We start from the raw sequence: 18406 nt of genomic DNA on the forward strand, positions 1-18406 counted from the left end.
CATGGTTATTCCATGGAGCTACAGTCTCTAAAAGAGACAATCAAATAAACCTCTCAAAGGACATAAAGCTACATCCAAGGCTTATAAAGTGTACTTCATACACAACAACTCTCAGGGCACACTGTCAGTTCCAGTGACCACTTGTGGTTTCCAAATACTTTTGAGACACAGGACACAATTGCCAAAATGTACTCATTTTGGGATGCTGTCAAGAGGGCTGGCCAAACCACTGAGACATGCAAAAGGAGCTTGGGTACCACTGGGCTGCAGTCCCCATTTCAGAGAGGTGACTTTATGAAGGTAAATACACTTACTGATGCACTAGTCCAGATTTAATCAAAATGACATGAAAATTTTGGGGGTCATACTTTGAGGTGGAACTATCATGCCACAAATATAATGATTTGGTGTATATAGTTTGTTTTCCAACATGTTTAGTATCTGAATTTTCATTTTCCCAGCTCAGTGCTGTGCATTTTAGGCTCAGAAAGTCTGTTTCCCTTGCTACATGAATATGTCAAGACTGGCATTAGCTTCAAGAGCAATTAAAATTGTTAATTCATGAGACTGGCATTTAAGTTTTGCCTTCTATCAGAAGGTATAAAACATGTTTTTATGAAGGAAGAAGGGTAACATATCCATTTTAAAACTAAGGGCTGATAGCGAAGATATTAAATAATATTTCTGTGGTCAGCCGGCAGATCAGGTGCAGAAACCAAATTAGGAACTAGGTCCCAGTCCTAAAGTCATTACTTTATACTGGATCTTTTCTGTATTTCTAAACATACCTCCTCTCCCCCAATAAATCAGGTTTCACTACTAAATGTCACATGTGAAGATATAATTAATTTCTAACAGAATTTTTCCAGAATGATTCTAGACTCTTCCTCTGAATATTAAATATTTGATTGTTGTACAGTTAATTAAGAGAAAATGTCTCTAAGAAAGAATGTTACTACAGCATAAGGGTTTCCTGCTGATAGGGACATGCCAAGAGTGAGATAAGCAAGACAGAGTAATTTATTAAGCAACAGCAGACTCCAGGCAGCGCATTTCAGGAGGATTATATCACACCTTGGGTGGTAATACAAGGAAGAAGACTGAGAATTCTGAGCAGCTTTAACCATCTGAGAAGTATTATAATGACTTTGAAGTGCTGAAGCTTGGAGGCTATTTTATTGCTCCTATGAAATGTAATTTACACAAGGCAAACAGTGAGATTTGCTCATTTGCCAGGTATTATCAGCATAATTGGCCATTACTGACACCACTGATGACCAATCAAAACCTCCAGTTGTGACCAGCATTTTAAACAAATATAAGGGGATAAAAAAATGGCCCACCAGTGGTGCTTTAACATCATCCATTTCATAACTTTTCTAGGTTAAGCAAGTGGATTAAGATCTCTGAAGAAAATTATATTTTTGCAGCTAATACTTCAAACACTCATTATCCTATGGTCAAATTCTATTTATAAAACTATAATGAATGTTTGTTTTGTTGCAATCACTAAGAAGTGATTAAATCTTGAATGATTCGGCCATTTAAAAGATATTTTCTATTACAGCAAAAAAACCAAAGAACACAAACAAAACACAGCCTTGCATCTTTACCTGCATAATCTAAAATCCTGCCAGGTGAATCTCTTACAGAAAAATTCAAAGTGAAATGAGCAGAGTGTGATAAGATAGAGACTAAGTCTTTTATGGTGCCTTTCATATAAAACACAAAACATTGTAGCTTTCTCTAACTTCATTATTTTTTCAACATTCAGTTGAAATCCATTATACTAAGTTAGATCATCACTGAATTCTGAAGCAAAATTTGAGAGGCTGCCTTCAAAACAAAACCCCCAAAAAGATTCTTCTGCAAGTCCTTGGCAAAAAATTATGCAGCATTTCACCTGTCTCAAAAACTGATCTATTATACAAAAAGGGTTGGCAGCAACTCTAGATCTTGAACTCGTGTTTCTTAAATCATTGATTTTCTCCAGTACTGGTGAGAGCAGAGTGCTCCCTAGGGCGTTTTGTAACAAGAGCCCCTAATAAGAAGCTAATAGAAAACCTTCAGGAGATTAAACTAGGTTCTCAGCAAGTATAAAAGTCATCAGACTGTTGCAGCAACTTGATTCAGCTGATCTCAATGAAGATTTTATTAAAGCTTTTAGAACCCCCAAATTTCTTCTCTGAGAGCTCATATGGCAGGTTCCCTATACTGGCAAATTCTAATAAGTGGAAAATTTGAGGGAGCACCAACAATACCATGGCTAAAGAGAAGGTTCTATAGAGTAGCACAAAAGCTGAGCAAACTCTAAAAAATATATCATTATTCATACATCACTCAGACTCTTGTCCCTTTCTTGCCCCTTGTCCCAAAGCAGGGCTGCCTAAAGCCAGATTTCTGTCCAGTTGTCAAAGTAATACTTAAAATGAGCAAAATGAGGAGCTTTAGTCACTCAATTTTCAAGGATGAGCAAAAGGAAAAGAAAAATTCAGAAGCCATGACACTAAATTTCAACATTACTGCAATCCTCCACAGTCTGAATCTATGAATTTGCTTCATCTTCAGGTGAATAGACAACTCAGAGACAACAGATATTATCTTAACTACTCATGCCTGAATTTTGACTTCAGAGTCAGAAGCATTTGCTTTTAATAAAACCCACAGCAGCATGACTGAGATCAGCTAAAAATCTCTTCCTGGTCACAGTATATTGCAAATTCAAAGGGTATATTGGGTAGGAAGCCAAAGCATTTCAGTGTACTGCTGTCCTTTTTCTTTTTTTATTTTTATAATGAAGGGCTTGAGCACAGAATAAAAAACTCCCTTTGCATTTTATACATTTTTATGCTAATTGAGTGATATTGCAGCTTTATCCTCATATGTCTTAAAAAATAATTTAAACTATTTTGGCTGATCTCAATAATGAATGAACATCAAATAAAAAGGGAAACTTAAAATATATCTTCATATAACCACTCTCAAAATGGTGCCTAGAGTGGTCACTGAAATATGGAGTTAAGAAAGTGAAAGCCAAGTTCAAGACCTAAATTTAAGTGATACAAGTAGCAGTCACATTAAGTTTCAGTCTAGCTTTAAGGAAGCAACTAAAAACACTTAAATTTTGTAACTGATTGTGACACTAATTACAGACCTGCCTTAAAAACCATTGGATTGATCTGTGTTGACTTTTGTCTATAGACGATGACACGGTGTTTTTCCTTGGTGCTTCAAAAATTGAAAAAGGCTAAAATTGGTTAATAGCATTTGGAAAAGGGACACAGAGAACTAAAGCTACTTGCTAAAATCCCCCAAGTTTTTAACTATTCCAGAAGGAATGAGCTCTTTGTTTCAATCGTAATAGGTTATGAGTTTCCTTAAAGAGTGAGTTGTATTTTTGCAGCAGAGGGCTCTCTTCAGAGCCATGGCAGGTCTGAAGCCACTCTGCATGCTTGCAAATTTTTCCTCTGTCCAGAGAAAAGAAAGAAGATGATGCCACAAATAACTTGTTAGCCCCCCCCAAAAGCATCCAAAACTATCAAAGCACAAGCAATCTTTGGTTCAAGCTGCTTTGTTTCTGTCAGCACAGGGCATAAAAGCATCTTTGGCTCTATGTTTTGATAAGAGAAATGAGTACCTTGTCATGCTTTAAATCGCTGCTGAAAGATTTCTTAAGTGAACTTGACAGTATTTGAAATGCCCCATGCTGCTACACTTAAGATTTGCCAATCAGAATTAATAGCAACAGATTTGCTATTCCAAAACAAATAAAAGCTGTAGTTTTTCTGCTGAATGAAGAGCTGATGAATGAAAACAGAGGCAAAATCACCACAATAGCCAGTTACTCTGTCAATGAAAATTATTTTCATACGTCTGTATTGACAAGGATTAGTAAACAATAATGCTTCAGCTAATATAGTTTTTGTTATATTCAAATTGAATGTGAAATACAGGCTGGCATTATAAATGGATCTCTTTCTCTTCTGCACCGAATTTCTGAGTTCTTCTGAGTCTTTATGTTTATATTAATCAGTAAGTGTATTTTGGTTTAAAGTATAAGTAATAATAAGTAAATGTATTTTGGTATAAATTCTTTTCAATGTGTTTCATTTTCCCTTCTATATAGTTCAGGAGAGTTCTGCTTGTTGTTTGAAGGAGAGCAAAACTATAGATACATGTCTGTAGCTTTCCCTCACTAAGTAGGAGCCAAGTGAATATTTTACTTTATTCTAGTGAATTCTATAGAGTTGTGTTCAAAATTCACATGGTAGAGTGGTAAGGCGTCCCTCTCTCTCTGTAAGTAATTCCTCCCACCTTCTCAGTTTTGTGAATTTCTTTTTCTGACATTGCACAGCAGTTTTGGTGCCCCAGATGCTTTGCACCACCAGCAGGTTTTACTGAGTTGCACCTCGTGTGCAAAACCTCTTACCACAGGGAGTGGATGCTGATCTGCTCAAATAAATTCCTTTTCTTTTATTTTTTTTCCCCTATTGAATTCTGGTATTGTTGCAACCTGGTCCCCCTTATTTTCATCTAATTTCTTCCTCAATTTCATGCTGAATTCAAGGTTTCCCTCTAAGCCCTCCTTAAGCACTCATTTTCACTGATTGGTCAAAAAAAAATCCTTTTTAAGCTAACTGAGCATCTATCCAAGGGCTCCCTTGTCCTACTCTGGACCTATAAGTTGGGAAATTTCAGAAAATACAGACTTCCTTGGATAAACACGAGGCAAACAACTCAGGGGACAATTGTTCAGACTGAGGTGTGTTAAACCAGTTGTGCCTCCTCTGAACCTTAGCTGGGCAGCCTCCTAGAAAGCTTTCAGGGGCTCCTGTTGGGAGTACAGCAGGGATGCTCTGGCTGATAAACCTGTGTGGAATCAGGCTCACATTCATGCAGTAAAGAAACTAATTCTCAAGTTCTAACCTAACAGGAAGACTGATGTAACGAGTCTCATTTTGTAACAGACCAACTGCTCTCTCACAGCTGGATTTGCTAAACACTTACACTGGGGATATTTTGGACAGAAAGAGAGCTTTATAAACCCACCCATATACATTCCAAAAACTTCCATAGGTCTCAGCTACTCTGAAGTCTTAGGTTTTATTTATTAAAAAAAAAAATCACAAAACCCCTGAAATAATTTCTTCAGCTCTCCTCAGCTGACCATCACTGCTCAATGCAAATGATAATTTTAAAAGTAATGTGTAGGGGGCTGAGTGAATGTGTATCTGGGGGCCTGAGTTAACTTATGTATTGTATGTATGGCAGTTGAAGATCTCTCTATTGTATTAGTGACCCCGCCCTGGTTCTGGTTATTGTAAATGGGCTGCAGCTGTGATGTCCTTGATTGGGCAGCAGCTGTAGCCCATGGAGGTGGCTGAGATAAAAGGGGCGGGGTGGTCAGGGAGAGCTGGGGAGAGCAGCCCTGACCGAGAAGAAACAACATTGCTGCTGTGAAGATCTGATATGAGAAAACCATCGAGAGAAGGTATGAGACTCAGGAAATATAATTGTACAGCAATGTGAATACAACAGTAATGTCTCTATGCTTATGTGTTTAAAATTACCCCTCTTGTGGAAAGTCTCAGCTTAAGCTTTGTTTCTTCTGTTTTTGGATAGTGACATTATTTTAGCTTTTTTTTCCATTCTAGGAGTTTCATACTTGATTTTGATGGATACCTTTAGCTTTTATGGATATCATCTGATTGTTTTGAAAAAAGAATCATGTAATGCTGAATCACATGTTGCCATTTTTATGTAAATATGATACCTTTACCTACAGTGTTCCATCCACATTCAGGTTAAAATACAAAGAACTGTCTGCAAGTCCGGGGCTGTAGTGGCCATGGCTCTCTGTAGAGCAGATGCTCTGTGAAATTAAAACAGGTGTACCTGCAGTGTCAGCAGTGACTGAGGAACAATTACATGGATAAGCAAGAAGTCATTCATCCTATTTTGTTGTTGAGCCTAAATCCCCTTTTGCTCTTATATTAAGGTGTGTTTTCTTATTGCGCTTTGCTCTACAACCTCAGCTTGTAGACCAGAATCCCTAGCAGTATATACCCAACCAAGATCTGCAGTCCCTGATGTCTTCAGGATGCATGGCTAAAACTCTGCCAGAAGAGGAACATTGTGGAGGACTTGGGAATATAAGCAGAACTGGGGACCAGCCTGGGCTACACCAGATACTAGATGGGATTGAGAAAGAAATCAGGAAGGCCAGAGAAGCTTGAATCTAAACATTAGATAGGAAAATTGAAATAAATTAGAAGAGGGAGGAAAGAATGTCAGACACAGTGAGATTTTTTAGCACTGCTGACTAGTCTAAACTTAGTTCAAACCCCAAATCCAGGAATTCTCTGTCTGACTGGGTAAGAACATAGCGCTTGTTAATGTTTAATAGTTCTCCAGCAACTGATGAGCAATATTTTTTTTTTTAACTCTGAGAAAAATCACCTTTCTGTAATGACAAAACAACAAATCACAAGCTAGCACGTAGTGCCCTGAAATTCTCAGGATTCCACATAGGGCAGCTAAATATCTAGGAAATCTTTTAGCACAAGGCTTTCCAGTGCTCCCAGTTCCTTGTGGGCTGTGGAGGGAGGCAGGGGAGAGGAAGGTCTCTACACAATGGGGAGGATAGGTAGGTTTTCTCTCAGAGGCAGAGCCTCCCTCTGTCTCTCACCTTGCTGCACGAAGGATCCATAGACAAACCACATGGAGTTGTAGAGAGTTGTGGAGGTCATGGATCCCATCTGAAGGCGCGGGGGGTTGAGCCAGTTCAAGAGGTAGACCAGGAGCCCCACCAAGAGCACCGTGCCAGCAATGCAGGCCCACAGGGAGAGGTCGAAGGGGGCCAGGCAGGCAAACATGTCCACTGTCTTCTCTGCCTTGCGCAGCAGCACGCCCACCGAGTAGTCCATGTAGCGTGTCGTGAAGTCCACCACGTTCTCCCTGTCGGGGGTGATGGTGAGGGCAGAGATCCCAATGTCAGCTCTCTGAGGGGAGGAGGAAAACACAACACGGATAAGCAGGAGCTGCACAAAAAAGATCTTTGCTCCTCTGTGATTTATAGCAGCTAAGCTTAGGGAGAATCAGATGCCAAGACCGAGGTCTTCAGCCTCATACATGTGAGCACAGAGAGAGGTGACTGAGGCTAGATCAACCATGTGTCTTGGTTTCTGCAAGCAAACCTCCCTGGGTGGACTCTGGCACATCAGCTCTCCTTGTTGCTATTTTCCAAGAAATCAAAATGCTACAAACACAGGTAATACCTGGAGGAAATCTGTGTTTGGTCGTTTCTGTCAACCTGGCTTATTAAAGCCATCGCTGCCACTGTGGCAAAATCAGATTTCTTGCAGATCCAATTGTAGGAAATTAGTTGCCTGATAGAGCCAAATTTATAAAATATTTTCATGATTTGATGATCATGACAAAGGGCTACTACCCTAGGAGCACCTGAAATTCCATAAAACATCCATTTTATCTACAGAGTCTAAAGTGCAGAAGGACAGATTGTGCACACAGTTCCTTTACGATTAATTCCTCTGTATCCTACTGACAAGCAATTCCTCCAGCAATGCCAATCTGTCCTGCAGCTAGCCTGGACTCGCTTTGTGCTATTTCTTTTCTTTTTTCTGTAATTTAAAGAACACATTTCACATGAAAAGAGGATGAGTAACATTTCTTGATCTAATCATTGTATTTCACAGTATGTGTGAGGTCTCCAGGGACACCAGGCACAAGTACAGCAGGTGCTACTGTACTTTTTACAGGTACAATTAGAGCTTCACTGAAAACAAGAAAGGTTATTTAAAGCAGGCATATGAATACCATTTTTAAAAGCCCAAAGACTGAGCAATAAGACTGTGAATTCTAGATGTTTTAGTATGACAAAAAAGTACTTAAAATATTTAAACTTGTACTACCTTGATTTAATCCATTTTTGTTCTGCCTAAAGAAGTGTGTGATCCTTTGGAAGGGGGTGATGAGAGCATAAAAATTTGAAAGTACTCAGTCAAATTTTATTAACTCTCTTGAATTTCTTTCTTCTTGCCCAAAGAAGGCAGAGATTCCTAGTTCCTTAGATATATGATTTGAAATATTGAGTGGGAAGGCATAGCAGCTGAAACTGACTAGAAAATTTTGCAAATCAGCTGGGCTCTTTTAATATGATGTGCAAAGCACTGCGCAGCCCATGGCACAAACACACTCCTAATCACACTGTTCTTAAGACTTCAGCTTAAATGATGTTACTTTATATTGATTGTTCACTGGCTTGAGAAAGTGGCAGAGCCCAGTTGGAAGCCTGATGACTTGGGCAAAAATAGGGTTTGAAAATATCGATTTTCTTAAAAGCTATGAATTAGAGCTTCAGCTTTAATTTGTGTGTTAAGTTCTCTGGTGTCATAAGTGAAGTTGTGCTGATGAGCACAGCTGAAAGCATGGCTTCATGAATTCACTTCAGGTCCCTTCCTAACAATTTTGTGAGTGATGATTTAACTGCCCATGGGCAGCAGAAAATTCAGTCAGTAATTAGAATTATCCATGGATAAAACTCATTCAGGTTATCCGAGTCTCCCTATCCCCTCACTACAAACCTTCTGCTCAATGAGTGACTCAAGTGACTCACAGCACCTGCTGACAGTCAAGCCCTTGCTCCAATGAGCAAGATGCAAACCAGCCAGCATTTGAATTGTCTTCCACAACTGTGAACATAAATATGCTTTTAAAACAATTTACAAATACACAAGTCCAATAGTTGTCAAACAGGAAATTATGATTGCATTTAATGAATAGCATAGATGTGTGCCTTTCCCCCTGAATGTGTATCAAAAGGCAAAATAGGAATTCAGGGGTGGAAAAATAAAACCTCCTAGACTCAGCTGCTGCTTCTTAGGTTAGCTAGGTTACTAATTATCAGTATATTACTAAAATACTTCCCCATCATACAAGATCATTGAGCTTCTCATTCAAATTGCAATCTGTAAGATACTTAAAGATTCTCTACTGAAAACCAACATACATCAGTGAAGATACTTTAACCAAAGAAGAGTTGACTGTATGACTAACAATTCTTTTCTGCTTTTCTCCCCCTTTTTACAGCAAAACATATTTTTTTCCCCATTAAATACATTGAAGAGAATTAAGGAAAAAAATGAGACACCATGGTATCTAGGGGAATACTGCTTCTAATCTGCATCTCTGGGAAGCAGTCCCTCCACATTCCCCAGAATTATGGTGTCACTTCAGTTATCAACCAATTTTGACAGTAGAACAACTAATGTGCTAATGGAAATGTTGCATTTCCTTTGTTCTACTGCAGCAACAACTGTGATATAATTATGTCTTGCTACTTTATATGCCACATATATAATTAAGGCTTTGAGGTGACCTAATTGCAGCCTTCCAGTACCTGAAGGAAGCCTACAAGAAAGATGGAGAGAGATCTTTTTCAATGGTCTGGAGTCACTGAAAGGAGTGAGGGAGGGGGGAGGAGATGTCTTCAAACTAAAAGGTTGTAGGTTTAGATCAGATATTAGAAAGAAATTCTTTACTGTGAAAGTGGTGAGACCCTGAAACAGGATGCCCAGAGAGGCTGTGGATGCCCCATCCCTGGAAGCGTTCAAGGAAGGGCTCTGAGCAACCTGATCTAGTGAAAGATGTCCTGCCCATGGCAGTGGGGTGGAATGAGATGATCTTTAAGCTATTCTGGGATTCCATATGTCTTTATTCCTTGAGAGGAAGTAAAATGAAAAACAGAAAGGAGAGAGATAAATCCTGACTTCTTTAGCATTCTGGTGGTTAGCTGTTTCAAAAAAAAAAAAAAAAAGAAAAAAAGCTGCACTGAAATATGTAAACGCATATCCTTACTAAATTGGATCATAAACACCAGTTTCCCAGAAAACCACACTTTTAGCACAAAACCAAGCTTAAGCTTCACTTGATACTTCATTTACTGATAGTGAGCATCCTTGATTACATATAGATTCTGTCATCTTGTTTCAAAATTGGAAGATGAAAAAAATTAAAAGCTTGTCATTAACATGTCAGATTGGATCAGAGAAGACATCAGTTTGAAGCAGTAAAGGTTCACTTAGTGCTTTTGAGACAGAAAGGCAAATGCACACAATTATGTCAATATTTAGATATAAAGCTGACAAGCTGAATTATAAACATGTATAGCTCTCCACTCACTAAGTTTTTGCACTGCCAAAATAAAAAAACCATCATATGTCTTATATGTTTCTCATGAATGAAACTCTGACTCCTGAAACAGATTGAAAAAACAGCAGAGGGCATTATTTTGCTCTGTGTGACCTGCATAGAAATTTATATTTATCTTCCTTAGCAGCAGTTCTCCTGAGGCCATTGTAGAGCAACATAACCAGAATGAGAAAATCCAAAAGAAATGACCTAAAGGGTGTGATAGCACTGCTACTGGTGTCACAGAACCAGCTTATCAGCGAAGCCTAGAAATCCCTGAAATGTCCCTAAGCTACTGCTGTAGCAAGCACATCTCATACACATGGAAAGCAATCTTCCTGTGGCTCATCATCAAGAACAGGGAAAATAAGTTCATCTGTTCTAAACAGGTCCTGTGAGTGCCGTCATTTTATCCATTTTCAATGTTAAATCAAGTTTCAAAATGTGCTAGAAGTGATAAAACGCAGTCCCACGTTATGCAGTCATTAATATGGACATGCAAAAACCAATCAGAGAGACATTTTTACTCAAGTTAACACACACAGATCCAAATAATTCTCCTTTTATTCAGCTATTAAATTTTCTTGTCTCGCTTTGTCCTTCCTGTATGGTTTCTCCCTTATACTAACCCCTTTAAGAAGGTGCAATAGAAAAAGAGCCTCATAAGAGGCTTCCACTTGATTTGCAGTTTCTCTTAGAAACGATTAAGCATGTATTTTTCCTTTCCTGATGGACCCAAGTGGAATCAGGCTGCTTTCCCTAGGCTATTTGCTTCCTCATGGCTCCTCACTGGAAAAAAATGCTCACAATCAAGGTAGCATGGCAATATGTGAATAGCAATGGTTGATGGATGTGAATATCACCAGAAAGCCTAGAGTCATGCTGGAAAGCCTGGTGTGCTCTCCCATAAGTGGCATTAGCCACTTCTCTTGCCTGTCACACAGGCTCATCCCTCGGGCCATCCAGATAGAGGGCAACGAAAGGAATCACTCTGAGAAGACAGATAATTAACAGTAAGAGAAAGATTTGTGGCAAAGCACTGCTCCCTTGAGATGGTTTTAGCCTCTCCACAGAGGGCTGCTGCTCTCTGAACTAATCCTGTTTGTGAGATGAAGCTCTACAAGATGCAGTGCAAGCCCTGGTCACTTGACAGGAGAGGGCAAGAGCACTCTCAAAGAGCATTTATTCTCTGAAGACCACTTGGTCCAGGTGTTTAGCAAACAGAAATCTGTGTATTTCAGAGTTACATTCAGAGTATTTTGACTAGAAAAGGTGCATGGATCATTTGTGTCCCTAACATAAGTCTTGACAATCAAAGGAGGGGAGGCTTGAATTTGTTTCCAAATTCAGATTAAAGATCACTTACTATGTTCTGCTGATTCCAGCTCCTATTTTAGCAGCCAACAGAAACCTGGTCTGCAAAGCTGGAACAGAGTGAGCTAGGCACAATGTCATGTCTCTGAAGCCAGCTGCTGGCCCAGGGCATGTACTTGGCACAGCTGGGCTCCTGCCCTGCCATCCAGCTCCAGCAGGGCTGCTGCAAACAAGATCAGCCTGGGACTGCTCTCCCTGATACCAGGACCTGCACTAGAGACTGCTGCACGCTGAAGATGGTTAATGTAAGCAGTGAATATTGATCTTGAGCACAGAAATCATGTGGTTGCTACAGCAACTGCTATTTCACATGGCACATCTTTTGGAGTGGCCAAAGACACCTTTTCCTCAATGAGATGATCTCTACAGCTACCTGGAAGGGGGCTGTAATGAGGTGGGGACTGATCTCCCCAGCAACAAGAAATAGGACAAGAGGAAATGGCCTCAAGGTGTGCCAGCAGATGTTAGAAAAACTTCATTCACTGGAAAGGTGGCCAAGCATTGGAACAGGCAGCCCAGAGAAGTGGTCGGGTCACCCTCCCTGGAAGTATTGAAAGGACAAGAAGATGTGGCACTTTGGGACCTGATTTAGTGATTGACTTGGCAGTGCTGGATAGCAGTTGGACTTGATGATCTTAAAGGTCTCTTCCAAGCTAAATGGCTGTATGATTCTGTGCACTCAAAAAGAGAAGGCAGCTATTTTCCATTACCTTTGAGCGAGACTTGTCTCTTGCAGAACACATTCCTGGCTGACACACTAACAGGCAAAGAGAACTCCCACTGTTTCTGGAATTCCTCCACTTGTTGGCCAGACTATCATGTACAACTTGGTTGGGAAAACAAGGAAATGCTGTGTCTCAAACAGGTTAGGTCTTTAATTTAAAACTATTCTCAGCTCCTGTACTTCCCCTGGTGAAGTTGCCAAGCGGATGGAAATGTGAGTTCTGGGGGCAGAACGCAGCTCACAGAAAAAAAGAAAGCAGCCTTCCAAGAACAGCTTGCACTTGGTCAGGGGTAGACAGACACTGGCTGCTCGCCCTGAGGTTCTTTTTCCTTAAGAGGGACAGCGAAAAGGAGAGGAGGACACAGTGAACCTTTACTGCTAATTAATTATCTAAGGTAAGGAAGATGAAAAATTATACACTGCCACAGTATAGGGAAAACATTGGCTTTGAATTCCAAATGCAGCTCCATTAACCCTTCATACACTGCAGATGTGCAGAAAGATTTCATACCCATGAAGACTCATTTACAGCAAAATCACAGCAGGCTGGTAAATCTGTTGCACTTGAGACATGGATTTACAGATCTGAGTGGTCACCACCTTCAGTGGGCTATTCCTCTGAATCCCTGCCTGCCAAGGGAACAAGAGCGCCATACGTGTTTTTCCTTGGAGCCATTTGGGTTGTTAGGAGTTCTGCCTTAGCAATCATCCATTGCAATGACATTCCAGGCCCACTTCCATTTCCAGACCATCTAGAATTAGAATTAGACCTCCAGTCTGTGTTATGCAGTGGTCTGATGAGCACTGTAGAGAACAGGGTGTAGCATAATATCAGATTTAGAGGCAGAAAGAAAGGTTAAAAAGAAATCAATGGGCCATTGTGTTGTTATGTCTCAAAATCAGATGACAGATTTTTAGTTGTCAAGGTTTAGAAGGTGATGGAAAATCTACTTTTCTGGCTGTGTCCAACTTTTCAATTGTGAATACACAGTTCCAGGTTCCAGCTTCCAGCTTCAAAAGGACATAGGGAGAGAGCAAAAGAAGTTTATTGTTACAGTGTAGGTGTATCAAAGGTGACATGGGTACAGAATGAGTAGCTGGATTTTTCCATTCCAACAGGTTTCCTGCTGCTCAGGAAGGCAGAATAGGTTAAACCTATCAGTAATTTTTAACCCACTGAGGATAATATTTTCTTTTTGTTTCCAAAAATATTATTTTCTCTTCCTTTATTGAAAGACTTAAGACCTGTACCTTACCACAGTTCTCCTTGCTGTTAGCTGTGCTTATGAATTAAATTCCACCTGCACGTTTGGAAAAACACTTCTATAGCCAATGTCTAAGTTATTTACATGTCTAAGTTATTTACATGAATATCTACTGCAGTTCTTCAAGGAAGCACAACAAATGTAGGACTCTACAGCTGTAAAAGCTACCCCCACATGTTAATTAAGAGCAAATAAAATACGTATATTCACAGTGCAAATGAGGCACCAGCAGAATAAAGTCTGCCTAGTCTTTTCTCTCTCAATGGGAGAAACTCCAAACAGATAAGATGCAAGGAGTGGGCAAAAAGAAAAAAGAAAAACATTGCATATGCATTAGGTTCAATTTATTTATAATATTGAACAAGTAATGTCAAATTAAGTAGACTAAATGGTTTATTAATTACAGAATAGATAATAATATATTACTCTTGATCCATACATCTGCATAATGTGTTGTTGTTATATATCAATAAAACATTTTCTGTTGCTTATATTCTTCATGTATTCATCACACCAACATTTTTCTAAGTGCTATACATTATTTATGTAATGTATCACTAATTACTGCAACACCAATTTTTCCTCTTTTGAACAGCCTCTTCAACTCATTTGTGTCAGGACTTGCCAAACTAATTAGGATGCTGTGCATCCCATTATTTGACTACATTTAGATTTTACTTTGGTTGAAAAAAAAGAGATTGCCCTGCTTCTTAAACAGTTACTAACATGTATAATTTCCATCTTTTTAAGTGCTATCCAATGCACGCCATCCAAGTGCTGGCAAAGTGCAAGAAACAAAGTGCTATCAGCTACCTGTAAAAAAGGTTACTAGCTGATGCAAACAGAATATAACACATATTTCTTAACTTTATCACATATTATGACTGAGTAAATGATTAGTGACCTTACCTTGAACACCAGTTCTCCTATCAGGCCATTCCATGACCCATCATCCTGAGGACTCCCATACTTGTGATCTGGTGCTACATAAATTTCGTATTTAAAGCCGAGGTAAGTGGCCAAGGCTTCCAACACATCTATTGAGAAGCCCTGATACTTCTTTGGTTTTCCCAGGACATTTTCAGACACCATGACAAAGGGCTCTTCCTAAACAAAAAAAAAAAACAAACAAAAACCAAAGGAGGAATCTGTTAATAAAGCAATTATATGTCGTGTTTGGCTGCCTTTTTTTTTAAACTAAAGAAGGAACTATTAAAATATTATTTATACAAAACTTTCCTAAAATACCTTGTTAGCAGTGCCCCCTATATTCCACAATATGCTATTTTGTTTTGGATTTCCTTCAATAGAGAAATTTTATTTTCTATTATATATTGCAGAAGTAGATTTTCTGCTGTAACATTTCAACTGAATGCTTTTTAGTAATGCCTGCTGACAACACTTATGGTCAGCAGTCCAGACATACACTCCATGTCTGTCCATAAATATGGAGGATTCTACAGCACTGCCATTTTCCACTAGCTGGGCAAACACTGTACCTAATGCAGCCACAAATTCATGTTGTAAGGAAAGAAAAACATGGCAAAACTGAAATATGTGTTGCTATTGTCCTTCTACTATAACCTGAATATAGGCCAGTTAAACTTCAATGGTTCAATCCAAAGAAACTCCATTTGATTAGTTTAGGGACAATCAATTGTAGGAATTACGGCTGTCTATGAGAATGATTATCTAAAAGATAACTGTCATAAAGGATAGAAATAGATACCAAAAGCTGATACTGAAAGGTCAGATTTCCAACAGTATGCTTTTCTTACTTTTCCAAAGACTTCTAATAGCTTTCTCTATTTTGTTATTAAACTGCCCCTGCTCTGTTATTATTCCTGTTGCACAATTAATTTCTAGACATTCCCCTGCACTTTTTTCCCAAAAGGATAAAAAAACCCAGATCATATTTCTAAAGACAAAAAATATATATTTGCCATAGATGGATTTCACCTAGGCTTGTTCTTTATTTTCTCTGAAAACATCTGTCTGATCAAAGTACAGCAAAATATTAACTCATCCCCAAAAGCATTAAGGTGCTCTACCACATAGGTAGTTTTTAAAATATGTTACATGTTTTTCTTTTAATTCATTACATAGTGCTGTAAGTTTGCATAAGGTTAACAGAAACATGTATTCTAAGGTGCAAAAAAGTGGGTTCTGACTTGTCATAGCTTGGCCAGGACAAGCCCATGAAACCACTCCCTGACCACTTTGTTCTGGTCTGCAAAACCGACAGGTAGAGAGAAGAAAACAGAATTTATTTGTTGCAGTGTTTGTGGCCCAAACTTTCATTCTACATACAGTGGCATTGTTGTTGGCATTTAAAATATTTCTTTATTATTCTACTGCTTATATCTCTGAATTACTTTGAAGCCAGAGTATTTTTACCATTTTTTTCACTAATCCTATACCTCACTGATATTTTAGCTTGCTGGAATGTCCTTCTATATGAACAGGTTTCACTGAATTGCAGGCAGGATGTTTTTGAAATAAGAAAGCATCTTTTGTAAATGCTTGAGCAAATACTCTCAAGGACAGCCACATGCTGAGGATGCTGCCAAAGAAGAAAGGATGCAACCAGAATGCACTGGCAGGATGTTCTTTTCTGACTCAAGGAAATCCAGGAAAAAACCCAACCCCAACCCCAACCCCAAACCAAATAGAAAAAAAAAAATGAACCACACAATCCCACCCCTGATCAAAAAAAAAAAAAAAAAAAAAAAAGTCAAGGCTGAACTGTCTCAAGTTGTGTCAAGCTATTATTTCTATTTGTCAGATAGAATTTCTTTCTTCCATAGTATCCAAGACCAGTGAAATTGAATAAAAAAGGGAGGAGAGAAAGTAAAATGAATTTTTAAAGTAGTTTTCAAGTGCCCATGTACCAAGAACATTGAAGAAATTGAGACTAAGTTGATGAAAGCCTCTCTGAAATGAGAGCACAAATGTGAAGTCAGGTTTGCTGATCACCTGAATGATAGACTCCATAATATGGACTCAAAATTACAGGGAAGAAATGTTTTTGCAACAAATAAAAGTGGTAGTTCATCAATCTAAACACACTATGCACAAAATTATAAATATTTATGTGTAGAAAGGATGTTTTAGAAGTAGATAATTTTCATATTAGAAAGGATGAATTTTTTTCACTAAATTATTTAGAAAATAGTTGCTCATAAATTAATTTTCTATCCAGTTGCTCATTGTAGTGATTTAATATGCTGTTTAAAATGAAGTTTGTCACAGCTAATATCCTTATTAGGGCTTAATAGTCCTTTATTAAGCAATGTAATGCTGGTTGATGTTGAGAGATTTACAAAAAAACCTAATGTCCAGTATCCTAAATATATATGTAATGAAATATAAAGAGTCAATCAGCTTTATGCAAAGCAACTAACATTTCACAATTTTTGTTGAAGTCTGGACAAGCAAACCCTTTAATCACATTCCAAACAAAACAAAACCAATCTACTGCCATGATGTTTTTATGGGCAATTGTTTACATTTCTAAGAATGCATTGAAAGAGGACAAAAATATTTGTCTTGATATTTTTCCCTTTATAAATGCTGCAGCTTGAACTATGTCAGTTGTTATTTTCTTTTTTGCACTGAGAGGGTGTTATGGGAGCTGTGGAAAGCTGCATACATCCCTACAGCATGGATGTTAAAAGGATTGTCTCCATCCTTGAGAAAGTTGAACTTGCAGAAAGAAAATAAACATAGCAAAACAACAAGGACAATGATGAGCTTGCAGAAAGTAGGTGTGAAAATCTGGTGAGCTAACTGATGATTTTGGAGGTGGGAAAACTCACCCGGATGATGAAGGTTCCATTTGACCCCAGTAAATACAGGAAAATCCTGATACACTTTCTCTCCAAAGCAGCAAGTATTAATTCAGACTATTTAAGAAGGTCTTAATCAGAGAATCCATACAATTGTCAGCCTTAGAGATGCTCAAAACTCCCCTGGACAGCATTCCAACAACCTGCTCTAACATTTACCCTGCTCCACAGAGCTGCCACCCAAGGCTCCCTTCAGACCTAAATTGTTCCAGAATACAGTGAAGTGATCCCAGGAAGGCCACTGCTCCTGCTTCTCCTCTTCTTCCTCTTGGAGACACCTCTCTGGGGGATTTATGAGCCTCTATGGGGCAAGAGCAGACTTCACAGCCTGTAAAGCCAGGGAGGTCTGGAGAAGCAAACAAGTCACAACATTCATGACAGAGGAGAAAAATGAAAGAAATTCAATGGGTTGCACACCCTTAACTTCTTGTTTTTGCAAGGTTGATGATCTGCCTCACTGAGCCACGTGGACATCCAATATATTTAGGGGATGGTTTTTCATCCAACCTCAATGGAAGTCCTTTAAGAGAGGGGTTTTCATTCCACTTTACCTTCAACATGCCCCTTTTCTTGGATGTCAACTGAATGCAGCACTACTAAGTCTGTGATAAAGCCTTTTTCTCAAAAATAGCCCCACAGTTATCACTGCCTGGTTTCTTCTTGGGATCAAAGCTGTGCTGCCCTGACCCAAAGGAGGATGGGTTTAAAACTTGGTGCATTTTACACAGGACTGGGGGTTAACTGTGGTGGACAGCTAAGCACCACACAGCCAAAACCACCTGCAGCAAAGTGAAAGTCAGCAGCAAACAGGTGAAGGTTATACTGGGTGAAGCTATACATTTTGCCTTTTATGGCTGTAGGAAGACAAAGTCTGGCTTCAGAGGTGATTATGTCCCCCAAGCAAGAGAAACTGCAAAATGCTAGACTGGCACAGCTTAGGAACAGTAAAGGTGAGCCCAAGATTAAGGCAACATGGTATAAAAGAG

The 18406-nt window shown here is 38.9% G+C and overlaps 1 protein-coding gene across 3 annotated transcripts in view; it reads right to left on the bottom strand.

The window, feature by feature from the left end:
* The window catches only part of GRID2 (glutamate ionotropic receptor delta type subunit 2), a 679111-nt gene that overhangs the window by 115891 nt on the left and 544814 nt on the right, over positions 1-18406 (bottom strand). For all 3 annotated transcript variants that reach the window (XR_010027765.1, XM_063156612.1, XM_063156611.1), the window contains exons 10-11: positions 14482-14679; positions 6689-7001 (exon numbers count right to left, since the gene is read on the bottom strand). Coding sequence is in view for 2 of the 3 variants with exons in the window: in XM_063156612.1 (XP_063012682.1) it covers positions 6689-7001; positions 14482-14679 (511 nt within the window). In the remaining variant the exon portion in view is untranslated. The remainder of the gene's footprint in view (positions 1-6688; positions 7002-14481; positions 14680-18406) is intronic.

The sequence above is a fragment of the Melospiza melodia genome, chromosome 5, assembly GCF_035770615.1.
Source record: "Melospiza melodia melodia isolate bMelMel2 chromosome 5, bMelMel2.pri, whole genome shotgun sequence".
Classification (NCBI taxonomy): domain Eukaryota; kingdom Metazoa; phylum Chordata; class Aves; order Passeriformes; family Passerellidae; genus Melospiza; species Melospiza melodia.